This window comes from Phycodurus eques, chromosome 12 (assembly GCF_024500275.1).
Source record: "Phycodurus eques isolate BA_2022a chromosome 12, UOR_Pequ_1.1, whole genome shotgun sequence".
NCBI lineage: Eukaryota > Metazoa > Chordata > Actinopteri > Syngnathiformes > Syngnathidae > Phycodurus > Phycodurus eques.
This window is the reverse complement of record NC_084536.1, coordinates 4,544,814-4,571,772: the sequence shown is the minus strand read 5'-3', so window position 1 is coordinate 4,571,772 and position 26,959 is coordinate 4,544,814. Positions and strand designations below refer to the sequence as shown.

General features: G+C 41.9%; 1 protein-coding gene across 4 annotated transcripts; it reads left to right on the top strand.

Moving 5' to 3' along the window:
- Positions 1–1,667: 1,667 nt before the first annotated feature.
- gsk3ba (glycogen synthase kinase 3 beta, genome duplicate a) lies at positions 1,668–26,765 on the top strand. 4 transcript variants are annotated; one of them, XM_061691318.1, is made up of 11 exons: positions 1,668–2,538; positions 6,366–6,559; positions 11,869–11,952; positions 18,258–18,368; positions 19,021–19,151; positions 19,235–19,341; positions 19,426–19,523; positions 19,602–19,697; positions 21,217–21,403; positions 21,987–22,085; positions 22,774–26,765. In XM_061691318.1, exons 1-11 carry the CDS (start codon positions 2,451–2,453, stop codon positions 22,842–22,844), a joined length of 1,266 nt encoding a protein of 421 aa, XP_061547302.1. In that variant the 5' UTR covers positions 1,668–2,450; the 3' UTR covers positions 22,845–26,765. The 4 variants fall into 4 exon arrangements, with proteins under 4 accessions (XP_061547302.1, XP_061547300.1, XP_061547301.1 ...); XM_061691316.1 differs by having other exon boundaries at positions 21,190–21,403; XM_061691317.1 differs by having other exon boundaries at positions 19,602–19,709.
- Positions 26,766–26,959: the final 194 nt, after the last annotated feature.

The window sequence follows — 26,959 nt, the reverse complement described above, 5'->3', positions numbered from 1 at the left end:
CACATTCATTTCCACATCTAAATCAATATTTTGTTTTAAATATAAATGGAATTGGGAAAACTGCTAAACTCAATAAAACCTGAGAACAAAATACACATTGACTTGCTATCACGCATGTGCACCAAGTACTAAATACAGTACGGTACAGCTTAATCTGTTATACATTTCATTCCCATTGTATCAATTCTCTAGAGCAGTGATTCGCAACTGGTGGGTTGGGACCCAAAAGTGGACCGTGAACCCATGTTGGGTGTGTTGCAGATAGGTCGTAAAAATTACTCAGTTTACAACGGTACCGAGACACAACATTTCAAGGTTACAGAAGCTGTAGCAATACGTTTTATGCAATTCAAGAAGGCACACACAGCACTGTATTTACTGTTTTTCATTGGATTGTTTGATTTTTACAGCCTATGAATGTTTTTCATACAAACATTTATTGTAATTAGGGCTTTAATACTGTGTGAGCATAGGTTAGCGATAGACTATGGCGTTTCAACTTGCGTACAAATTTATACAAATTTCACCGCCGTAGGAGCAGTGAAATATTTAACGTGCCCATTATTTTGACCGGCATGCATCAGAAACGACTTAGCGACAACAGGAAAATCTGTGTCCCGGTGTGACAACAGTTGAGAAGCAATGCTCTAGAGACCGGTTGTCAAACAGATCCCACCTGCAAATAAATGCATTGCACTCTCTGCCGTTGAGTAAATAAACACCCTCTGGGCCACTATTTGAGGTGATTCAGTAGAGGTCTGTTCTCAAATAAACGCCTGGTACTCTCTGCAGTTGCGTAAATAAATGCCTCCAACAAATAAACGCCAGTACTCGCTGCAGTTGAGTAGATAAACACCCTCCGGGCACTATTTGAGGTCATTTAGTAGAGGACTGTTATCAAATAAATGCCTCACTCAAATAAACACCTGGCACTCTCTGCACTCGAGGTAATTCAGTAGAGGGTTGTTTGAGGAATTACAGGTTTGTACACCACACCATGTAGATGGATTGAGTTAACAGGAATAGAATCCTACATGCAAAATAAGGCTTAATTTTTGATTGAAACCGTTATTGAGATGGCTAAGAGTAGCTAAATGACACACCCAAAATATTAGAAACTCCCTTTTGGGAATGTGGTGCAGTTGAAGCCACTTGCACACTGAAGAGTGTACCTAAAGAACTGAGCTGTGGGTGTAAATAGTAAATAATTTTGAAGAGTTTAATTATCTTTTTTTAAATAACTATGAAATTAAGTTCCCTGACGATACATACACATTCAATTCTATTTCTTCAATCAACATTATTCCGAGAGGAAAAGTTGTTACGAAACGACATAGCAACAGTGCTGACTGACTGTACTGACCAGTGGCGCTCCGTGACAGCTGGCGGCTATCAATGACGTCACTCAAATACCGGATCTTCATTGGGCCATAAAGTCGTCCATCATGGGAGAGGCTCCGCCCATCATTCCTGTCGCGGCTTGGGGGGGGGGAAGCCTTTGAAGTCTTGTGGGCGGTGCCACGCAAATTATGCCATGTGGTGTTCCGGAACGGCGTTCTGATTGGTCTACAGAACTCCCAGTTGACGCCGAATACAGGCCGAATAACCCTGTCTGATTGGTCAAACCCGCCATCAAACCAGATTCGCCATTACGCGTTCGCGGCCTCCAGTATTCTCCAATTGAATATACGACAACAGCGTGGGAATGACGCGTCCGTCGGCACTTGTACGCAAACGATTTAGCTAACGTGCGTAGCGACAAAGACGGCGAGCCCGAGACCTGTGGGGAAGGAATAAAAAAAAGAAATCCAGTATCGTCCCTTTCCATAATCCAACAGTGTTCTACTTGGAAGTCGTACCTGGAATTTAACGTTGTTTTAGGTTAGGTTTTTGTCTTAACGGTGTACCTTTACGAACGCTGAAGACGTTTTTTTCGGCGGGGGTGGGGGGAAAGTAGACGGGCTGCCGCTGGACGTTCTGTAAGGCTCGGCTTCGGCGAGGGAGCCGCCATGGCAGTGGGTTCACGTCGGCTCCACATCGGAATATGAAGAGGAACTGGACGGGCCGCAAAACGCCGCATTTAGCCTACATGCTAACATTAGCGTCTTTATGAAACCCACCCTGGATTCGGAGTGATTCTTTTATGTTTGTTTTTAAAAGGCCCAATTCATGAGAATTTTAGAAGGAGACGTCGCTTCCTAAAGGGCCCCCTTCACAGAAAGATTCCCAAGAGGGGGATAATGCACACGTTTGGCCAGAAAGTCTTCGTTTATTAGGCCAGCGTCTCCTTTCTGTCTTCCCCTTGGACAAGACATTTGCTCTCATTCCCCTGCCCCTTGTTTTTATTTAGTATTTTTTTATTTTGTTTTTTGTTTTTGGATGAGAAGCTTCAGAGATCCCATCCGTGGCTAAAGCAAGTTCTCCGAGAACCACCAGCGAGCGCTTTGAACATGTCAGGCCGGCCCAGGACCACCTCCTTCGCGGAAAGCTGCAAGCCGGTGCCGCAGCCGTCCGCCTTTGGCAGCATGAAAGTCAGCCGTAAGTCGTCTTCCACACACCGCCGACACCGCACCGGGCCCGGTCGGTGTGGGCTCCACCCTCTCTCCGACCCGAACCCCCTCCAGCGAAGCGCCGATTAGCTTAGCACGGAGCCCGCGTGAGGAGCTCACTCGCTTGGGCCAGAGCGTGACAGCTGGGCCGGTCCTCGGCCTTGAGATGGAAGGCGAGCCTCGGTCCGGTTCCGTGGTGGTGGTGGTGGTGATGATGATTACGGTCCTATGGACAATTTGGAAGATGAGTCATAGCCGGGTTGCCACATAAGCTGTGCGCATGTTAACGCTGCAGGCAGGCAGTCTTATTACGCAACTGTCACGGCGCCCGTAGGATGACTGGAGTGATCAAGAAAATGAGGTTTCTCCTCAATATATGTTTAAACTTTATTATTAGAACCCTAGCCCCCCACCCTCCAAGTGTCATTCGGCTGCAATGACATTAATTCCAGCCCCAGGCCTCCCTGCCGCCGTCAGGCTAATCAGATTCTATATCTGGGGCGGGGAACCTTTTTTCCTATCAGTGGCCAATTCAGTCACGTTCCAAAAATATACACTATATATGCCATCCTGAGTGGCGTTTGCATGTTCTCCTGGTTTCCTGTGGAAACTCCGGCATCCTCTTAAGATTTCCAAAACATGCACGTTAGGTTAATTCAAGACTCTAAATTGCCCACCCGTGTGAGTGTGAAGGACTATATGTTCCCTGCAATTGGCTGGCTACCAATCCAGGGTGTGCCCTGACTCTCGCCCAGTCAGCCGGGGTGGGCTCCAGCTCACCTGAGACCCTACGAGGACAAATGCAACCGCAAATGGATGGAGTTTCATATTTGCATTACATACTGAATGTCAGTGCTAAGCATTTTGAAGAATGTTTATTGGCAAATAAGTCCAAGTGTGTCGAAAGTAACGATAGCAATGTTTCTTCTTTAGACGATATTGTTTTTACAAGGGTGATTGATTTGGTGTCATTTGGTCACAGTAGTGGTGTTACTGTATATCAGGGACAGGTAAGTTCACAACAAGCAGCAGTTTGGCAGATACAATAATCAGTATCTTTTTTTATTAATGCTCTTGTTTCCAGAATATCTATCTAGTTGTAATATTCATCTACATTTTGGCTGTTCACATATTACTCCCTTGCATGCAACACCACTACTGAAGCTGGAACGCAAACCCAGCAACACAGGGGAAATTGATTTGTCGGATTCCTAACTGTCAATACTTGATTCACTTAGTGCAGTGATTCTCAACCAGTGTACCGGGGGCACATTAGTGTGCCGTGTGCGCTCTTCAAGTGTGCCGTGACAAATAATAAAATTTTACGTAATTGATCAAAAAGTTCTTTATTTACAAGAAATAATGTATCTTTGTTCATCTATTTATGCCAATGAGGCATAGTAACAGACAGAACAAATAAATGCTCTTCGATTAGATGGCAGGAAGTAAATACAGTAATTAATGTATCCACTTTTTGTGACATTTTTGTTTGTTGGTGTGCTGTGAGATCTTTCAATTGTAAAATATGTCCATAAAGATTGGAAATCACTGGCTTAGTGTGTGACCGTCTGACATTTGCATGAGCTGTGAGAGAATGAAAGGCATTAATGGTGGACAAGAATTGAAGTCTAACGAACAAGCATGATTACTGGCATGCATTTAAATCTCATTAGGTTGTGTGGGGGTGTACCTAATGAAGTGTCTGCTGAGTATCAACAACAACTGTCTCTTGACTAAAGATGATGAGCTGGAATTTCAACAATTATGGCACACGTTATGGTAAAGATGGACTGATTGCCAATTATTGACCAAATAATATCTCCCATCTCCATGACATCTGTTCACTTCAGTGTGACATCACTCCTCCACCGTGTCCTGGTTTTAAATGTACATTTAGTTTTACACGTCTTTGACTGTGTTGCAGTCTTTTTACTGTCTTAAAAGGAATATATCAGTGCACAGACTGCACATGTTTTTACATCAAAATGACACTATAGTTTTCAAGGGAAGCAGTAACTAACTCGTCGCAGCCCATTCGTATAGAATACTGAGTCCTCGGCTTAGGATTTCACCAACATACGTCATATTGGGGTTACCAATAGCACACAATGAATTACATTCCGAAGTAAGAATACATTGTCACGTCACAAGGAGGCACGCTCAGTTTCCACCTTACTTCCTCTTCGTTTAATTGTTTTCCCTTTATGGCCTAAAAGGCTTTTCACATAGAAATATTTTCTCAAATTATGACTTCTGCGTTTGTGACAAGAGTTCGACAAAAATATGCAACACACACAGAGTAGCTGGGCTGATGCAGCTGTTGTGCTCCTGCAATAAGGGCTCGTGCGCCATATGTTGACACACCCACACGTTTGCTTAAAAGGTTTTGTTTTTGCGGGGGGTGAGGCAGCTGACCAAGAACAATGAGCAGGCTTGTTGAGCATTTCAAAGCTGCGGCCTGCCGCTTCTCTCTCTCTGCTTAACTCGCCGCTTCCTTTACATCACTCCCTTGCTTGTCCTTTACAAGTGATTGGAACAAAATGAGACACTTATTCCCTTTGATTCCTGAGCAAACGATGAGAGTTTTCACACGTGAGACGAGAATGACTTCCTAGAACTTTACTATAGAGGATGAGCAGAGACTTTTGCAGTGTTTCTGATGTAGTGATTTGGTGGCTCTGTAGTAGGGACATCACACAACCTCACCGACAGCCATAATTAGAAATAATTTTCAAGTACATATCCAGTTTTCTGTCTTGAGGTTTCCCGACAGAAAGCAACATTTCCCTCGCTATCGTGATTGCGCACATGTTCCTTTTAGTTGTGAGAAATCCCTGTGCGAACGTGTGCGTGCGAACAGACTTTTCTCACAGTTTGAGGAAGTGAAGAGGCGGCCTGGAAAGGCCCTGCTGAGTTTTGTAGTTCTCTCTCGAATCAGTCAAACTACAATAGACCAGTTTGATAGTTCCGTGCAATGGAGAGACCCTAAACCTGCTTCCTGTCTTCAGGAATCATCATCAACTTAGTGTCGTCCGCTATCTTGGTGACCCCTCTATAGCAGCAAGCTCTGCCATTATTTATTTGTTCATGATTAACTTGTGTATATCAACGCTGTGAGAGCAGAAACCTTGAGCTTGCATAGTTATGTTGCTGACGACATGTTCAGAAAAATCGAGACTTGAGGTGACCGCTAAGCCCAGGTTCCACCTAAAAGTACGGTTTGAATGGCACTGGACACGTTTGGGGTCAAGGGTTTCTCGCTCAGGAACTGAGCGTAACTGTACTACTACTATATGATATTTGAAAAGCTGAGCGAGCTATTGCTGTAGATTCTGTGCAACCCAAGATCAAAACCCAAGACATCTCAGGGTTTAGTACTATTCCTGAATCTATTGTGGCGTGTTGAAGGCAACAACAAAAATTGTGGTTCCCTTCAATGTGTCCTTGGACGTAGAGACGGATGACGTGTGGAAACCTCCTCGTTTGTTCAAATATCGCCATTTCGAGCTTGACGTCGATGACTTCCCAAACCGAATCAGGACATTTTTGTCCTCAAAGGAATGTCCGTTCTCCTTGTCGAAGCATATGAACTATTCAGTCTGGTCGGTGTACAAATATTACCTCGGAGCAAAGTCGGACGAGATATTTGCTGTACCCCATAATTCACATCTCAATAAGTTAGAAATCCTCAGCTGCAGCTGACACCCACAGAGAACAAAGTCGTTCTCCTTATGGATTTTCACTTGTTATAACATTTATCTCGGCTGCAGTGCCCTGCCCTCCCTCTGACTCGCTTTCTCTGTGGTTCTCTCTCAGGGGATAAAGATGGCAGCAAGGTAACAACAGTGAGGGCCACACCTGGCCAAGGCCCCGACCGGCCACAGGAGGTGAGCTACACAGACACGAAGGTCATCGGCAACGGTTCGTTCGGGGTCGTCTACCAGGCCAAGCTGTGTGACTCGGGAGAGTTGGTGGCTATCAAGAAGGTGCTGCAGGACAAGAGGTTTAAGGTAAATTACGCTTCATCTTTCCCAAGTTACAGGAATGCATCACCGGGGACTGTACTATATCATATCCATCCACTACAATGCCGTGAACATTGTTATACAAAAATTCCACATCGCGATATTGATCGTATAGTGACTCACCCGTGCGAGTGTGCCCAACCATGAGCGACAGCAGCATGTCATTGTACAATGGTACAGCTAAAGTTGGGTATACAAATTGACTACTCGAGCAAAATCTCGTTGTGGAGTACAGTCGGGTTGAGCGAAGCTACAAGCAGCTGCTGACATGCGCCATAAATTTCAACAAATCAGTCAGAAAGGCAAGAGTGCATCGCTAGTTTCACTTTGTATGAGATTAGTAGAGAAGTTGAAGAAACTGTAAATAAATTATGTAGTTGCATATTGTTGCAATTCCATGATAACACTGAGGTACGATGCCTGTAGGACACAGGTGTCAAACTCGAGGCTTGCGTGGCAGATCTGGCCCTCCATGTCATTTTATGTGGGATGCAAAAACTTGTCACATTTTTTGCTTTCCTTTTTATCCATCATAAAATTGATAACTAAATGCTGGAACAATTATGTGTAATATGATGGGATGATTATAAGGGTTCCCACACTGAACATATTTGATATTTTGAAGTCGTAGCCCCCAGCACCTGTTGCACTTGTCTGCATCCCTGTTTTCCTTTTAAAAAATAAACTATTGATGTTGCACTTTCCTAAAAAGAAAAAAAAAATACATTTTCGTTAAATTTTATGTGCAACACAAAATACAAGCAGTTTGTTTAGCATTTTGCTCCCTTACTGTACTGAATGCAAACTGGTTGCCTGAACTTAAACCAATGTACAGTTAGTATATACCCAAAATTGATTTTTGGCATGCTGTTACACCGTTGTGATTATACATTTGTGGTTTCACCTTTAGAACCAGCCACCTAAGGGAAGCCAAAACTATGATGTGGACCGCGAATGAAAATAAGTTTAATACCCTTGCGAATGAAAAGCCATTTTGGTTTTACAAGTTGTCCTTAGTTTACGATGTTACCGCCACAGGGGTTTTCAAGGCTACGAACAGCTTGCCGCTTAAAAATCCGTCGTCCTATAGGATAAAAAGGCACGCTAATTTACAAATATCTTTGATTCTGACATTTCGAGGTTATGAATGGTGCGCAATATACTAGTTTGAGCTGCTGTGTAGAAATCTGTTTTCATGCGGAACCAGATGCACGTACTGTTTTATTTGATTGTTTTATATTTGACCTGGAAGTGTTTCTCATACAAATATTTACTGTAATTAGGACTACTACTGCGTTAGCGTCGGTTAGTAATAGTCTACGGCACATTCCGACTTGTGGACAAATTCGGGTTACTCCATCGTAAACTGAGCACCCCTCTGTATTGTGATTTTGAACACGTTGTTGGCTTAATTACAGAATGAGACGGACAGGCCTGTGGCAACCTGATGCGGAATGCTGCTGCCTGTGAAGTGAAAGTATTGCAGCATTTTTTTTTATTTTTATTTATTTTATTTTTTTTACATAGTAAACATACATAGTTTACATAGTAGCAAAATCGCAATATTTCCTACAATGATTTTGATATGATTTTGAGGCTATCTCGCCCACCCCCATGCGTCACTTGGAGTTTTCCCAGTCACCAAGGACCTTGTCACCAGAGGTGACAAGTTTCCACCATGCATGTGGCTGCGTGAAAGACAAGTAATGAATGATTTTTCACAAGAACACTGCGATCTGGCCACCGACGATGCATTTCGCCATTGCTGCTTATAGTAGGGGTTAGACGACTAAAGATTTTTGGAGTCGGCTCTTTGTAGTCTACTCTCTGACCCACGCAGCTGTATGAAGACTGTGTCTGCCGTCGGGGTGAGTCGAATGTCCTCTGTAAATTGGCCAATTGGAAGAAGTGACGCCAAAAATATGTTTAGCGATTAGTTGACTTCAAACAGCAAAAGTCGATGCGAAGTGGTACAGTTGAATAGTCTGTTCAACCCTAGTGCGTACATGCTTTTACCATGTCAACTTTGTGGTTGTCTTCCAACTTGAAAAGCGTGAGTGCACGGTGCGCTGTCATCTTTCATTTTGGTGCCAGCGTGGAAGTGTGCGATTTCCTTCAGAACGAAGCCCTGCACACTCCCTACCTGACTTTGAATCATTTTGACGAATGGGGTGTTTTTCTTCGCGGCCTGGATGACGTTGCTTCATCGAACACTGTTTCTTAAAAGACCAGTCAGGAAAATTGCATTTAAATCTGTACTATACGGTATTTATATTTGTATCGCCTTGTCACTCTTATTTTTAATGTTAGGGATATTTGTATTTTGCGTCCCATAGAGGGAAAGGAATTTTTGACCAATCTGAGGCTCTAGTACTAGATGCTTTTATAACTGCGTAGAGCCAGTATGGTATTATCGTTATCCTTTCCTGTGGCAACAAACTAAATAACGATGCCCACACATCTATGTTTTCTTGTTCCACCAGGGTGGATTGTGAGGTATTCTTTGCTCATTTTATACTGAGTCGAAAAGTGAGTATTTTCCCATCTTTTTTCAGGGAGGAAGTGGTCTTATGAATATTCTGCGTTCAGGGGTAGTAGCGGAGCCGTAACGAAGGCGGGCGAGAACCCACGTGTAAGAATGGCGTCATGCCAGACCAAGTTATGATTTTGTGTTGAAAGCACTTTCATATGTCGGACAAAAATTGTATACGTGACGACAGACGCTGGTGCTGACTTTGTTACGCATGTCTTTAATTATGGGATGCAGTTGTGGTAATATCCTGCTGTACTGGATTGTGTAAAAAGCAAAAGGTGGATAAATCCTGCATCCTCTGATTCGGCTGTGACACGTCAATGTTCCAGGATCTCTGTGCAAAAGATGCTCCAGTACCTCCAGCCACTCCTCAGTCTGCTCTAATGCAGGTTACTAGTATGTCCAGTACATAAAGATAAATATATTGTAGTTTATACTATCTTTTAAATGAAGTTTTGCATTCACAATAAATGTGTAAGGTCAGGTTTCATCATTGCGGTGATGTCAGTGTGACCAGAACTTGCAAGTAGGAACTCAGACTTGATTTTTCAGTGGTCTTTTCCGTGTCGGATGCCGGAAATATCAGACTTCCCAGTTTTTGTGGAACTTGGAGGAAGCCTAAGCTCCCTAATTGTTCTCTTTACCCATACATGACGAGTTATTTTTCTGTCTCCAGGTGGCTTTTGCCGTTTTCTTTTAAGTTCTGCTGTCTATTGAGATATACATATATTCTGTACTCGGAACATTGAAATAATGTGCTGATATGAATACAACTCTGTAAGCCCACCTGTGAATAATGCTATTGAGCCCACTCTCTTCTGCTTCTTTTCCTGAGTCTGGTAGTCACATTATGAAAAGGCTGAAGCCTGTTATTTATTGAGATTTAAGTTTCTGTCCCTGCAACTTATTTTTTTGTGCAGTACAAAACAGCCAATATTAATACTCCATCCATCCATCCATTTTCTGTACCGTTTATCCTCACGCGGGTCGCGGGGGTGCTGGAGCCTATCCAGCTATCTTTGGGCGAGAGGTGGGGTACACCATGAACTGGTCGCCAGCCAATGGCAGCCAATATAAATACTCCACAAGGTTTAACTTTCCAACACAACAGGTGCTAGCCATTGCTGCTCAATAATATTATGTCACTAAATGGCACATCGTGTTTTTTTGTTTTATTTTTAGCCTGTGCATCTGTCACGAATTGCAAAATGTTTGTTTGCTTGTTTGCGTCTGCCCATGATGCTGTCATGCTTGTGGTTATCCAGTGGTTAGCGTGACATGCTAGCGGGTTGGATCTTTGAACAACCCAGCGGTTAGCTAGCATACATTTTTTTTATTTTTTTTATTCCATCCTTTTTAATTTTTATTTATTTATTTTTTAAATCCCCCTTGCCTCCGTTTTACAACGTATACTTGCTCAGCCCAGTGATTCTTGCTTATAGCTGGTTGGGAGGCGAATGAGCATTAAGTCTCCTCACATGACTGTCAGGAAGTGTTTTTCCCCAACCACACACAAAGCCTTCATTTTATTAGAATTGCTTTTTTTTTTTTTTTTTTTTTTTTTTTTTTTTTTCCCCCCTCCCTCTCTCTCTCTCTCTCTCCACACTCCCAGTCTATCACTACATTTGATTATTTATTTTTTTGGTCTGAATCTGCGCTTTTTACTCTAACGAGAGTTGATTCTGTGTAAGGGTGTCACCGAGTTAAGTGAGAGACGGACTACTGATGCATTATGGGATTAACCCTCCTCTGCACCCATATGAGGGATCACATTTCAGCCTACTGGAAAATGGATGCTCGCACTGGAACCAGCATTTGCTCATGCTTGCACATGCACGCATAACATTGCAAAAGGATAAGTCTGGTTTCTCGTATCATAAAAAAAAAAAAAAAGTCCAACACCAACGGTGTACTAATCCAAAAGCCTGCTTTTCTTATTTCTCCGCTGGAATACAGCCATTGTTTTTTGTTTTGATTCAATAGTGTAATGTATAATAAATATACATGAGTCTAAAAGCCTGAGTCTGACAAAATCAACTCTTAACTGGTTGGTGCTGACGCAATCTAATAGCTGTTAGCTTCTACTGATAATCTCATGAGAGTAACATGAGAGAAAATAGTGTCTGAATGTTATTAGCTTGTGAAAATTAATGCAGTGTTACGTGTCAAATGTGGCTATAATACAAGGATGAAGTAACTTTTAACTATAATTAGTGCCTTTTTGTAATGAAAGTTTGAAGATATATAGGGAACTAATGGGTTTAATCACTGCATACCAGTTGGTATGCAGTTTTCTTTTACAATTGTGGAAATGTGGGACAAAGCCAACATTTAACAGCTCTTGTGTATTCAAACCTTTAACAAATGAATTACCTTGTGACTTGAAAATGACTGTTAGTGCCTGCTAGGCTAACTAGCTGCCACTAGCCTGAAGTCAGGTGGAAGAAGCACTGTAACATAGTACAGAAATGTCCCGCCTATTTGTAGTTTATTGTTTGCGAAGTCACATGTTTACGCTTTTTTTTTTTTTCCTGTGGAACCTATCCCCAGGTATTGGTTGAAAAACTCAGCTGTTTTCATTTTTTGTGCTCTTTCTGCAACACCATATGCCACATGGCGCCAAAGCCCTGTCAAATAGGAAAGAAGTACAATAGTATGTTGAAGTGGCAAATCTTTGCTATCTATCAGTTTGGCACAGAATAAATTGTCTGCATTTTTTTTCTGTATTTTATTATTATTATTGTTTTTTGTTTTTTTTTAGAACCGTGAGCTGCAGATTATGAGGAAGTTGGACCACTGCAACATTGTCCGCCTGCGCTACTTCTTCTATTCCAGTGGAGACAAGGTGAGCTACTGCATCTCTGTCACATTTGTCGTGCCCTGAGCAGTCACTGCGTCAGTCACACCTGCACACCTTTTGTGCAAGAAGTGTAGCAAAAGTCTGTCCATCAAATGTCCGTCTGTCCGTCCATTCAAGGTCAGGAACGGAGCTGGAGCCACTCGTAGCTGACTTGGGGCGAGAGGCGGGGTCCAGTCTCCATAGATAGCCAGACAATTACAGGGTTCAATGCATTCAACCCATACCAGCTGCTTGAAATGGCCTGTTTGCCTGAATACCGTACCCATAATAAACTTTTTTTTCTTGGTTTGTTTAAACACTCATTTAAAGTAGCATTTGTTGTGTACAACATTGCACGCACATGTGCCCGTGCGTGCAGTGAATTAAAAAAAATAATATATATATATATATATATATATATGTATTTTTATTTTATTTTTTTAAACTATGGATTGTCTCTAGTCATGTATTTCTGTTGAACAATGTTGCAATTACCGCGATTGGACAGTTGCGAAGAGGCTCGTGCCAGGCTAAGGCTTCCCTCGTCCAAATGTGACAGAGTAAAGGAAGTGTACTCATCTCGGTTACGCCTCCGAGAACTCACACTGGCCTAATGTACTGGACTTTAGATGTCACATGGGCTCAAGCACAGTTTGAATGGCCTAGTTTGAGTAGTCCATTTGAGGTGACGCTGTAGTCTGTTCATCTGTGTCAAGCAGGGGTGTGAACCCAGCTGTTACCTCTGTGTAGACTTGCACCCTCATCAGCACTTGGCATAAAGGGAAGTCCCCGAATGCTTCTCGACTCGACTTGTCCGCCTTCATCGAGCGACAGTGGTCCCCTGGCGACTGCAAGGCGAGCCGGCGTCACTGGCCTCGCTGGCAAATATAGACACACACATACACACACTTGCATAGAACTTTTACTATGACGTTGACGTTAAGAATGCTTCCTTGCTACATACCTAAGCCAAAAGATGGCGGCTGTTGATTTCAAAGAGGAAACCCTGCGTAGGCCCCTAGAGGCGACTGGACATGGGTGGCAGGGTCTGTTAATTATAGACCTTCCCTCCATGCTGTTATACCGTGTGTGCATTGACTGACCTGACATGCACAGACCATTTTTGGGATAGTCCCACACTCACTTTTAAAGATTTAATACATTTTTTTTTACTGTACAGTGGCATAAAAAGTCGTCACAGAGCAGAAGAAGGCATGCCCAGTTACCACTGAGTGTACTTACTGTTCTTCATTTGATTGTTTTTTAATTTATAGCCTAGAAGTGTTTTTCATACAAATGTTTATCATAATTATGAAGTTACAACTGCTTAAGTGTTGGTGAGTGATAGACTACGGTGTATTTTGGATTTGGCTTACATAAACCGAGGCAGCTTTATTTATATTTACCTCAAAGTACCTCCACTTACCTGGAAGGTATACGTCAGGTTGGTAAAATGTTATCGGTCTCCCAATATTGGAGCATTTTTTCCAAGTTGGAGTACAAGATGTACATTATCGGCACAGATACTGGTAAAGGTGTGTCCTTATCTATTAAGGCTTAATCGCTGTATTGCGATATCGATAATAAGTATCCTGATCTTGTTATATAATGAGCTACTCTGCAACACCCACCCTTCCCGTGTCACTTTGTTTCTATCCCCTTAGCGAGAGCTAGTCGCTGATTTACCACCACGCTTCGTTTAATCAGACGTAAGCCGATTCGGACGTAAGTCGGAGCAAACGCTCAGCAGTAGCCAGCGTCTCTTAGCAGCTTAGAAGTGCTAGAGTGGGATAACCAAGGCTCTTGTCCGATGTCATTAACTTCCTTCTTCATAGAGCCCGATTGCGCTTAAGATCTACGACCCTCGTCACCTTTTCACAGGCCTTTGCTTTGCACCACAAGTCCAGGGGGTGTGGAAAACTGGGCCTGTGGTAAAAGGTCAAATGGCGATACTGTATTAGATTTACAATTGTGTTCAGAATAAAAGCCATGTGTTTAAAATGGAGCAAATAATCAAATTTATTTTGGGATTGGGAGCACAGCTTTCACCGCTATTTCTTGGTTCACCTACGTCGCAGATATTTTGTTGAATTTATCTATAGAATAGAAAGAGAGAGGAAAAAAAATACAATCGAACTTTATTGTCACTGGAACAATGAAAAACCGTTAGGCCTATTTACAGAATGTTCACATTTGGAAGAATGACCATATTATGATATGGTAGTTGTGAGATTATTTATATTTGGGTAGTGCACAGATGTTTTGATCAGACTGTATTGTACATGCCTTGTTCATTATATTGCACTTGCATATGTGTGCTATATTGTGGGAATCTGTGGGATTGTTTTAGCGATTGTTTTTTTGGGGGGTTTGTATACTTGCTTATTGTTATGCCCTCACATATAGGATGAGAAAGGGGAGTCATGGCCACCAGTGCATTTTTCAGCCACTTATTGAATGCCGGGAGAAAGAAAAACGCATACACACAATGGTCACACACAGCTGCTGTTGGCCACAGCTCACGACTGGAGACTCAGCAACTTGTAACACAGACTTTACAATAAGAGAGGCATTTTTTTGTCCATTTTATTCTTGCAGTACTTTTTTGTGTTCAAATATATACTTACATTGTGTTAAAAAAGTGTGCTTTAGTAAGATGAAATGCAAAAAAAATGTGTGGGAGGGTTAAAATGTTATTAAACACAAAGGTTATGCGCATTCTCACCTATAGCAGGTAGGTCTGGAATGTACCCCCACGTGATGAACAGGTAGTGCACATTCTATTACAAATCAAAACATGAAGAACAATTTATCGGATGCCCTTTCAGCGGGAACTGCTTCACATCTTTGTTGCATTGAGTTGACCAACTGCTTTCACCTGTGAACTAGTATTCCAGCCCAGGCCATGGTCTGGTGCTTGACGTGGCGTACTATAGCTTTCTGAAATACAAAAATACAGAAATAGACAATCATACGCGAGACAACCAGCTTGTAAAGATAGTTAAGTTAGTTTCAAGTTACATAGGTCGTAGGTGCGTGGTTAATGAGGCCTCATACTCAATAGTTGAAAGTGGCGTCTGAGCACAGTGAGTTTTTGCGAGGGATTGTTTGCTGACATGTTGATGGCTCAGCGACAGATGTGCATGTGACAAGCTGAAGGGGGCGGGAGATAAGATAAGGACAGGGCAAGTTTGGATAAAGGTTCATGCTGGTTGCAGCTGTGTGCCAAGCAACCACAACTACTACTACTACTATAACAAGTTTGGATGTGAGAGGTTTCTGTGTGTGCTCCAACTTCTTTAAAATGCTGTTTTTCGAAGCGTTGAGTATTTTATTTAGAATTTTTGAAGTGATTGACTCAATGAGGTATGATGACCATGTGACCTGACACTATAAATTTCGGCTAGTAAACAGAATTGTGTTTGTGCTACAGTGCCAATAGTTAAGGTACTGATTACTGAAGAATAATATTGAAAATACTCGGAAAAGTGTTTGACTTGGACCTTGAAAAAGGCATATGAACCTTGTGTGAGCACGTGTTTATGTGATCTTACGTAACCGTCGCCATGCGGTGTTCGACACGCACTGCTTTGAGACTCTCACCACTTGTAAGCTATGGTTTGAACTAGGGATGGCCCTTTGAATGTGATTTTTTTTTTTTTTTTTACTGACATGGTTAGCTAAAAACAATCTGTAAAAATGGACCATAGAAATGGGTTTAAAGTGTAGGCATGTTACCCAGTTATGTAACCAAGAGTACATTGGTACGCCACAGCGCTGTTGTTGTATGCTTTTAAGTGCTTCTCCAACAAAATGTACTTAATGTAGTGGTATAATTTACTCAGATTTCTTTCCAGAGTTAATTCACAATCTACTGGTCCATCACGCGAATTACGAAATAACAGAATAATTTTAACAGTTCAGTGTGAAAGAGGCTTGTTTGTGAAACTATGGCTGAATCTGTAGAGAAGGACCAAGTTTTTTTTTTTTGTTTTTTTGTTTTTTTTGTTTGTTTGTTTGTTGTTTTTTTAAGCTGTCATTTTCAGTGTACATTCCAAGTAACACAAATCCAATAAGGCTGTGTTTTTACACTGACAGAATACAGGAAACAACTCGCATGTGCAGACTCCACTAGACGCTGGGCAGTAGATAGAAGTAAACAATTATGCATAAATAAATAAATAATGTCACATACTGTTTCGTTGGTCTTGGCTGACTTCTTCCCCGAATTTATTAAAATGATTGCAACCTCCACATTACACCACTGGATGCCATCGGCAAAAATTTTGCTCATTTTATGATGGCCACTCTAAAGTAGCATATTTGTCTAGTCATTTGCTTTACGATGCATGTTTTTCAATGTGATTACTTGTTTGGGCGGACACTGATGTGTTTATTCAGATGACGTCAAGCGCATACATACAGCGCATATGCGATCTGTATGTTTACGCTGCTCTTACATTGGTGTACATCCAACACCTTTTTATCCACATTTGGAAGAGGCCTGATTCCAATATGAAGCTATCTGATTCCATGTGGGTTTTTTTTTTTTATTTATTCTGCAATGGCACGTATTCAAATTGTGTCAGTAAAGAGCAAAAATCTGAGCTGCTATGTAATGTCGCCACATTACACGGGATGCTGTCGACTTCTATGTATTGTATTTCCATTTCACACAACATCGCGTGGTGACGCTTGGTGCTGGACAGGTGTGTGAGCACCTACGCCAGCAAATTGACGTCTGCATTATTTAACGGAGGCGGGCCAATCAGGTCGCCGCCTGGCTACAACCTACTGGAATCCAGCCAAGGTAGTGGCTTTGTAGCCAGGCAGGAAGTGAATCATTGCTGTTGCTAGGCTAAATATAGCTCGAGTTGCACTCGCGGGCGGTAGGGTGGGCTCTCTAGTAGTGGCAAACGTTATCAATGGGTTTCTACAACACACACACACACACACACACACACACAAATGCACAAAGTGCAATGGGGTAACTCCATAGGAATGTTCAGCTGAAGACACCAGAGGGCTGAAAGCTGTTTGGGAAATGATGCTCATCATTGCTGTCTGGTCCCCTGAGTGCGCTCCTCTCTAGTCGGTAACCGTGTTTCTGTGTTTTTGGCCAACTGCAATAGGATCCCAGCTGGCAGCTGCTATTACAAAGTACATTCTTCTGCTGACACGAGTGTACCTCGCAGTTGGGAGGCCCCCGTTTGAGCATTGAAAAGGGGGCATGGACACTCATTCTCAAGATGAATCGATTGAATCAGATTTTCATTTGTCAGATGGCTTTACTGATATGGTTGATGGGATGCAAAATATGTTGTTGTCCATCTGGGATCGAAAAGCAAAACTGTCACAACTAGAATGGCACAGGGCTTCGTCGGTTGAGAACAGTCTGGATATACTGTACGACCTTTCGAGGTCACGAACAGCGTGCCATGAACTGCGTTGCACAACAGTGTAAAAGGCAAGCTCAGTTACTGCCATACATTTGACTGTTTTACATTTATGAACTGGAATTATTGTTCATACAATCATTTATTGTAATTATAACTTTACTACGACGTTAGCGTAGCTTAGTGATAGCCTACGTACGTATTGTTATTTGCATACAAATTTGGGTTACGTCGCTGCTATAGGGGCAGAACACTGTGGTAAACCCGAGGACCCCCTGAGAACAATAAGAACTGGAGGACACGCTCAGGAATACATTATGGACATCTACCAGTTGCAATGCATTTATAGTTGTCTTTGTAGAAGCAGGATTCTTGATCGTCTACTGATGGCAGCTGATGCACTTCACGATGATCATTTGCAGAATTAGACGTAGTTTCATCAGCCTAGGCGCAGGCTGAACTCCATTCAGAAACGAAGGGAAAAGGAAGTAGTCCCAGAATAAAAGAGCGGCCCCTGTGTCCCTTCAGGGTCAGCGTGCTCCAGAATAGAACGTGCACAAACCCGCCCTCCTCCAAGGAGGAAATGATATCAATGTCTGTGGCCCTTGCCGGAGTACAGGACGCTGTGACGCATGTGTGTGTGTTTCCTGCCCTGGAAAAGGGGCGGGGGGGTCAACCCCATACAATGGACCCCCAGTTCGACTTTGGAGGGGAAAATGTCATCTCTATCAGCGGTAAAGCAGCTCCATTCATCAGGAGACGACGTCTTATGAGCCCTCGAGAGGGCAAGGGGGCACAGATGCGTGAAATAGCATTTTGAGGGTCACTCAATGACGTGTATGTGCATCACAGTTGTGTGATTTACAATTATACTTTGTGTGTAAATGATTTTGCATCTGTGCTCCTAACTAACAGAAAGATGAATTGTACCTAAACCTGGTCCTGGACTACGTTCCTGAGACAGTCTACAGAGTGGCCAGACACTACAGCCGAGCCAAACAGACCCTGCCCATGGTTTATGTCAAGGTACTTACTGTATGTGATGTCTCCGTACCTCAGCAGCTTATTCAAGGTGGCCCAGAAGTTTTTACATTTGATATATGAATATCTGCGTAACTAAGTGTCCCAGGCAAGTGAAATGGAATTGGCTTCATGTTGAAGATAAAAAGAAATCCAACAATTTATTCAAATGGATATAGATTTTATAACCAATTTGTGATATGATATAATCCTTGATCCCTGGGGTATTTTGAAGAAAGCACGTCACAGAAATGTTAAGACATCTGGGAACTTGAGGCGGGGACCAACAGCGCGGTCCATACCTCGGTTTTAGGGCCACGGTTCAGTACCACTCTTGGTACGTGTTTTGTGCATAAATAGAACAACTTTTTTCTCTCCCAGAATTCTCTTTATTTTGCCCGTGAGCAAAAACTGCCTTTTGTAGGGAATTGAATATGAAAATTATTATTATTTAATTATTATATCATTATTCAATAATTTTGATTGACATGGCAGAGAGGTTTATAATACTAGTGGCAACATTTCGAATGCAACGCCTGTATTGGATCGCATTACATTGTGTAATGTTATGGCCGTGGAGTGTGTGCTTTTGTTTGTTTGCGTTTCGTCTTAATGCTTGCTTCGTTTCGTCTTAATGCTTGTGTGTGTCCATTTGCAGCTTTACATGTACCAGCTCTTCCGAAGTCTGGCCTACATCCATTCGTTCGGCATCTGCCATCGGGACATCAAGCCTCAGAACTTGCTGCTGGATCCAGAGACGGCCGTGCTGAAACTTTGCGACTTTGGCAGGTGAGACGCTGCGCTCGTCTGACCCTCTGACCTTTCCACTAGGCAGAATAGTTCAGCGGTACTTTTTGTTTTTTTCCGCTTAGTGCCAAGCAGCTTGTCCGCGGCGAGCCCAACGTGTCCTACATCTGCTCTCGCTACTATCGAGCCCCCGAGCTCATCTTTGGGGCCACTGACTACACCTCCAGCATAGGTAAACTCCATCACTCCTGTTGCTGTTTTCATTGATATGCTTTCTCGCTCTTTTTCTTCAATTTGAATTGTACCTTCTCTTCAGATGTGTGGTCAGCAGGCTGCGTGCTAGCAGAGCTGTTGCTAGGACAACCAATCTTCCCCGGTGACAGCGGAGTGGATCAATTGGTTGAAATTATCAAGGTAATGTAACTGCGAGTAGTTAAAAGTCACGAGCCACCAATCCCGTTCTTGTCACTGAACATTTCCCGTTCCTTCCAGGTTCTCGGCACCCCGACCCGGGAACAAATCCGCGAGATGAACCCCAACTACACAGAGTTCAAATTCCCCCAGATCAAGGCCCATCCTTGGACTAAGGTGAGTCAACAGGTACAGGAGCCCTTTTTATTCTCTAATATACCACTTCATACATAAGTGTTGTCATTACACTCAATGTGGGGCGGCTTGATTTTGGTAGTTGGGCGAAACAAAATTGGGAAACGTATAATCATCCTTCACCGAATCGGGTAGGCGGGCTACTGTGAAACTCGCCAGGCGGTCGTTTCCGCTGTGGAGCTGGTAGCGATGGGCTTATTTTTTGAAATAGGGCTTGAGCTTGACCCAAAACGGGCAGAAATCGAAAATCGAATAGTGTCATGGCGCTCTACTGCCATTGCTTGAGTTAAACAAAACTATGGAAGTTGTAGATAAAAGTCAAGATTGCTGTCTTTGTGGATATGTGTGCGCTGACTTTGCTGTTGTGAAAAGAGGCAACAATAGTAATATGGGAAGATGACATTGGAGCCAAAATTAGCACAAATCTGTAGACAAATCGAAGCACATGTATGAACAATATTGCTCTTCTGTCTTTTCCCTTGAACCTTTTTTGCGTGTCGCTTTGCAAATAAAGCAAACAAATAAGGAACATAAGGGTTTTACATGGATTTTGCGTCTCTTAACGAGCCAATCTAAATGGGTAGTCACTAGTGTTTTTTACAGGGTCAATTCATCAATCAATATTTTATCATAATACAGCACCTTTCATGCAAACAAACAAAAATGCATTTCGCACAACAGTTAGCAATCAGCAAAACCAAATGCACATCAGGTATAAAAACAAGGTAGTCAGAATCAGTCGAAAGCTAAATTAAAGAGGTGAGCCTCCTCTTGAAGAACACATGCATATTAATAATACGGGCAACACATTTACATATTAAAGACACACGTTTTTAATTTTTTAATTCACTTATGTAATTAAATTTATATTAAATTATAAATTATGAAATGAAAAATGTAAAATAAAAAATATAGATCATTTAACATTTTTGTATTTATGTATTTGTTTATTTTTACTAAATAATTGGTTATTTATTGTACATAATAAAATAATAAATAGTGAAGCAAAATTACAACTAGTCTCCAGGCCAGTGACTCTGTGACTGTCCTGGCTCAGTTGTTCTGTTTTCGAGTACCACCTAAAAAAAGTACCGAGTACCACCATCATTACCAACATTAAAATACAGTAGCATGGCAGGCCTAAGTTTTCATCAATAACGAGACAGTTGAAAAGCGTATTTGAATATTACTGTAAGCCACTGTAACATGACTAAGAGTTGGAACATTAACACTGCGCTTGAATATCGGGAAAAAGAGATTAAATGCAAACATACTGAACTTAAAAGTTAAATACAATACTTAGGCAGTAGTTCTTGGACCTACCACTAGAGGGAGCCTGCGTCAGAATCATCGTTATTTGCACCGCCCGAGTTGGACCGCCGCCTCATATTGCCTTGTAATGCTTTGTTTGTGCCCATGAAACAGAAATATGCCGTTGTGTTTTTTTTGACTTGTGTGTGTGATCACTGTACAGACGTCTGTGTGTGCGATGGGTGTGCAGGTGTTCCGGCCGCGTACGCCCCCCGAGGCCATCGCCCTGTGCTCGCGCCTGCTGGAGTACACGCCAACCGCGCGGCTCACGCCCCTCGAGGCCTGCGCGCACTCTTTCTTCGACGAGCTGCGCGACCCCAACGTCAAGCTGCCCAACGGCCGCGAGAAGCCCTCCCTTTTCAATTTCACCACCCAAGGTCGGCGAGATTCCTTCTCCACTTTTGCACCATTATTACGATCAGCACCGAATGCTAATGTAGCGCCTGAAAATGCCTTCATCTCATAGTTTGGTTTAACTTTTTGTAGCATTCCATCCAATGTAAATCTCAATGAATTAGAAAAATTGTGGAAAAGTTCATGCATTTCACTAGTTCAGTTCGAAAAGTGGCACTCAAATTTTAGACAGAATGATTGAAAACTAACTTCCTATTTTAAAATACTGTTAGTTAAATTATCATACATTAAAGAACAAACACAAAAAAATGGAGAAACTTTTTTTCTCCATTTTTTTTGTTATGGATTAGATTCTCATACATTAAAGAAGTACAAACAAGTCGAGAAAAAAATACAGCAGTTTTAATCATTTTAAAAAATGAGTTACTTTTTAATTACCCTGTAGATTCATTAAATCAATATTTTCTGAAGACTAATTTCTTAATTAGGTTTGTGACAGACTGCGGTGCGTTCCAACTAACGTACAAATTCGGGTTACGTCGCCAGCGCAAGAACGGAATTCTGAGCGAGGACCCGCCATAATACGTGTTGTCTATTTTCTCTCAGAACTGTCAAGTAATCCGTCTTTGGCGTCTATACTCATCCCCGCTCATGCTCGCAGTCAGGCCGCCGCCTCCACCCCAACCAACGCCTCTGCCAACACAGGTAAGAGCCACGCCGCCCTCCAGCTGCCCAATTGCTCCGCTCGAACTTTGAGCATTTATTCATCCGCGCTTTTCAAACACGAGTCGCTGAAGTGTGCGTTCGCAATGCAGTCGGGGCTTCCCTCATTAAGATAACGAAATGTACGCCGATGTCAGCGTGACAGCAAAAATAACTTTTTACGCAAAGGGGCGTGGACACTGAGCCTTGGGTGTTGAACTTCGCGATCTCCTTACACATAGCGGCATTCCGCCTCGGATGGTTGCAAATTTAACATCGTACGTCAGTAGCTAAAATGCAGGACAGCGAGCTAGTTGAAAGAGACAAGAGAAAAAGAAAAAAAAAAGGCATCTTCGATCAGTAATTTTGTTTTGTTCGTAGGCCGTTGCAGAATATCCTGCTTGGCAATTATAGGAAGTAGGGAGGTGCTGTTTTGGACAGTTTTGAAGGCTTCATTGCCTCATTTACAAGCTTGTCTGTGAGTCACACTTTTCACATTCCTGTCCTCTTGCCAGCCGTTTGAAGTAGGCAAAAAGCGTAGTTTATCCTTTCGTGTTTGTTGAACGGACTTCTTGCGTAATGCTTGAAACTACGACGTTTTGCTGAGCTTGTTGGTCCCTTTCCCACTGTGCGCTGTTTAAATTTTGCTCAGCTGACTCAAAATGACGACACGGCCACCTTGTATCCGCAGACGGTGGCAGCACGGAGCGAGTCCCCAACACCACCGCCGCCTCGGCTTCCGCCTCCAACTCCGCTTCCTGAGCACCGCTGCCACCTTCCGCCCGATCTCTGCCCCCAGCCTGTGACCCCCCTCCCTCAAGTTGGTGTTTCGGCCAGTGCAACAGGCTACAACCACAAACAAAAATCTGCCTTTTACCTCCCCCGCAAGCCCCCTCCACAAGCCCGCCACCCAGTCGTCGGTGGGTCGTCTGTCCGTGGGCCCAAGTAGCCACAGGTGTGTGAACTAAAGATAAACATACACACACACAACGCTTGTCTGCTAATGTTTTCCAGGACGATTGTATGTATTTAAAAAAATAAACCAATAAAAAAAATCTGAAGCCGCCGCCCCCCCACCCCAATTTACGGCATCCTCACCGCCCCAATTCTTCTTAATACTTTTCTTCCTATATAGTGCATGGCCTGAGAATGGTTAGGGGACGGGGGTGCCGGGGTTGGGTGGGGTGCAGTCAAGGTATGAGGCTCGTGCAAGCATATACACACACACACACACACACACTCACACACACTCACACACACGAATGCATGTGCAAAGAAGCAAATCCAGATGGGAATTTTCTTTTCCTTCAGCCAGGGGTTGTTTTTAAAATGCTTAGCAAGCCGTTTTACTCAATTTTGTTTTAAAATATTTTTCTACCCGCTTCGGGCAATTCTTTTATTTTTTTTTTGTGTCGGATGTGACATGTTTATCTGGTCCTGTGTGCTTGTATAATATATACATATTAAAAAAAATGCATTACATACACAGTTTATATATTACTTTTCTTTATGTATAAAAAGTATATATAGATATATGTATATTAACTACCATGGTTCACAAGTCCGTTAATGGGTGAGCTCGTATCCGTCACGGGCAGCGGCAATATTTGCTGCTGACGACAAACAATAGAAATAGATCCCCCCCCCCCTCTCATGGTTTTGCTGTTTTTGCTCTCTTTTGCCCCCTTTTCCAGTTGTCATCTTTATTGAAACTGTAGCTCTGGGTGGGGAACCTCTCTGCATATACAGCTTGCCATGCTATTCAAAATGCAAATTCAGTGACATGAAAATTGTTTACACAACAATGTTGATAATTATAATAATAAATGAGTTAGATTGGTGCATCATATATTTTTTTATAATTTTGTTGTAGTAGGGCCTCCTTTAGACAATAATTATGAAAACTAAAATAGCCCCTTATTGGACCAACTAAAATGGCAGTTGGTTGGAAAATCTACAATATAACCTAAAATGGTTTGGAATACATCAAATTAACACTGATTGGACAATCTAAAATGACCTAAGATAGGGGGAAAACATAAATGGTCCACTGATTGGACAAACTAAAATCAAAACTAGAATGGAAAAATACAAAATAACCCCTGGTTGGAAAAAACAAAATGGACTCTGATACGTAAAACTAAACGAGCCCATGATTGGACAAACTAAAGGCCCCTGAAAAGGTTCCCCACCCATCCCCATGGAGTCCTTTTTTTAACCACTAAGATGTTCCCTTAGCGTCCTACTGCATTTGTTAGTCCGTCAAAGCGTCGTCTTCTTAACGGATAACACTCACTACACGCAAAAAAAAAAAAGAAAGAGAGAGGAAAAAAATCTGAAATTGTACATACAGTATAAATGCTCCTCACCAAAAGTCATTTTTACATCGGTTTTCTTTTTCTGTTGTGTACATATGCAGACCCATGCATGTACTGTTTCAAAAGGAAAAAAAAACAAAAAAGAAGAAAAAAAACAACAACAATGGCAGAATCAGGGCAAATGTTGAGTGGTGGATGGATATTTTCGATGATCTTTATCCAGCCATATATCCAATGTTGACCTTTACAGTACAGTAGATGATCTTCTTGTAATGACAACTAGTCATGTATAGTGTAACTATAGTTTGGAGTGCCTTTGCTTTCATACACCTTCGCCTTGTGGCCCACCCTCTCCAGTAATTGTGACTCGTCCCCTTTTCCCTTTGGTGCTGTTGAATGTTTCCCCCCCCCCCCCCCCCCCCAGCTGCCCTACACACACTTAACTGTAATATACAGATTGTTGATTGACTGTTAATAGTAAGGATAGTTTATTTTTAGTGTTTATTTTGACAAGTTTTATCTGGGACAAGCACACAAGCAGGCAGCACCGCAGTAGTCATCGCACGGACCTCAAATGAAGCTTTTTGACAACACACACACACGCGCACACACAAAAAAAGCCCTGTACATATTGTGAAATGCAGTACAGTGTTACGAAGGAGTATTAGGGCCATGCTGAAAGAAGGAAAGAGAGAAAAAATAGAAGAAAACAAAAAAATGTCCACTCGTGAAGAATGTTTTTGAGGGGGGGTGGGGGATCATCATTGTATGAGGATATTGCTATAATATTAGCAGAAAATGATTTAGATTTTTTTTTTTTTTTTTTTTTTTTTATAAAATAAATGAAAGTGCTGTGCAGTATTATGTACTGTATGAGGGCCACACAAAAGTGATAGAATTCCAAAGAAGCGAAACGTGACTGAAGTCACAATTTTACCAGATCCAAGTTGAACTATTTGGGGGGGGGGAAGTCAGAATTATACAAGAGTAAAGTTATAGTATTACGAGAATATTTTTTAAGTTGGAACATTATGAGCGAGAAATGAAGACTGTTGACGAGCTAACCGTTCAAGCACAAGCTTGACAAAAATGTAAAAAAAAAAAAGGCACTTAATCCCTCATAACATTACAACTTTCTCCCTTTAGCATTACAAATAATTCTCATAAATTACAATGCAAACATTTAATAATTGTACTCATAATCGCTCAAGGTTAAAATGACTTTATTCTTGTAAATTACAACATTCCGACAACAGCGAAAAGTTGAAAAGTGACAAAAATTAAGCTGACTACTTATGCTGTAACAGTACAACTTCATTCTTGTAATTGGCTAACTTTATTGTTTTAACAATTATACACCTTTATCCTCGTATCATCTCACCTTTACTCATGTTACCATTTACCCCCCCCCCACTCATAATATTAAAACTTGTGTCATTATGACTTAATTCTCATAATATTCTATCTTTATTGTTGTAACATTATGCCTTATCCTTTCTATCATTGCAACTTTTGGAATATTGGGACTCCCCCCCCCCCCAAAAAAAAAACACTTAATGCTTGTTGTTAATTACAATTAAGCTGGCAACTTAATTGTTGTACCATTACGTTTTGCTCATAAGATTACCACTTCAGTCTGATAGATAACAACTTTATTCTTGTATTGTTGCAACTTAATTCTCTCAATAGTCCAACTTCATTTTAATAAGAGTACAACTGCTGGTACTTAATTCTCTAATTTTGACCTATCATGTTCTCGCAACGTTACGACTTCTTTCGTGTAATTATACCGTTGATTTCCCCCCAATAGTGGCCCTGATAGTTCTTGTGTTGGTTCTTGGAGGTAACAATATGGATATGTTTTCCTTTTCCTGTATGTCTTGACATATTTGGGAAAGATTAGTCCAGTATTCAGTAGCACCTAAGGGTTCGAGTCATGCGACATCTCTTCCGCCTGCTGTAATTTTGCACCCACGAACATGTTGCAGCCCTCAAACTTCTCTCTCTGAAACACCCACTTCCATAAAAACACCATAAAGATTGCCCCAAAAAATAGCAAGTGGAGATGCTCTTGTTTCATGGTAGCGTAGCACAACGTGCTAACTGGGTTCAAGAAAAGAGAATTGTTGAAAAGACTCCCAAGGGAAAAAAAACCAACAGAAACAAAACATCCCATATAACAGTACAGTACTACTACTTGAATGACTTTGTTTGTGACTGAACATTTTTATTTCATTTGTTTGTTTTCTTTGGTTCTGTGAAATTATGCTAAATGTGCGCCTGTGTAAATATTCCCTCTGCGTGCTCTGAGGAATAGTTCCCTGGTACTGTAATTTGCATTAAATAAAGAGTAGGATAGCCTGGAAATGAACACACTTCTTCGTTTGTCTTTATTTTGTCAACAAGCCTTTGTTTCCTAAAAAAAAATAAACAATTTTCATTTTGTTTTTTGAGTCACTTAGTTGTTATCCCAAAAACTGTCTTGTTCCAGGGTTCCTATGAAAGTATGGAATTTGATTTCATACATTTCCAGGTCTGGAAAAGTATGGAAAAATTATT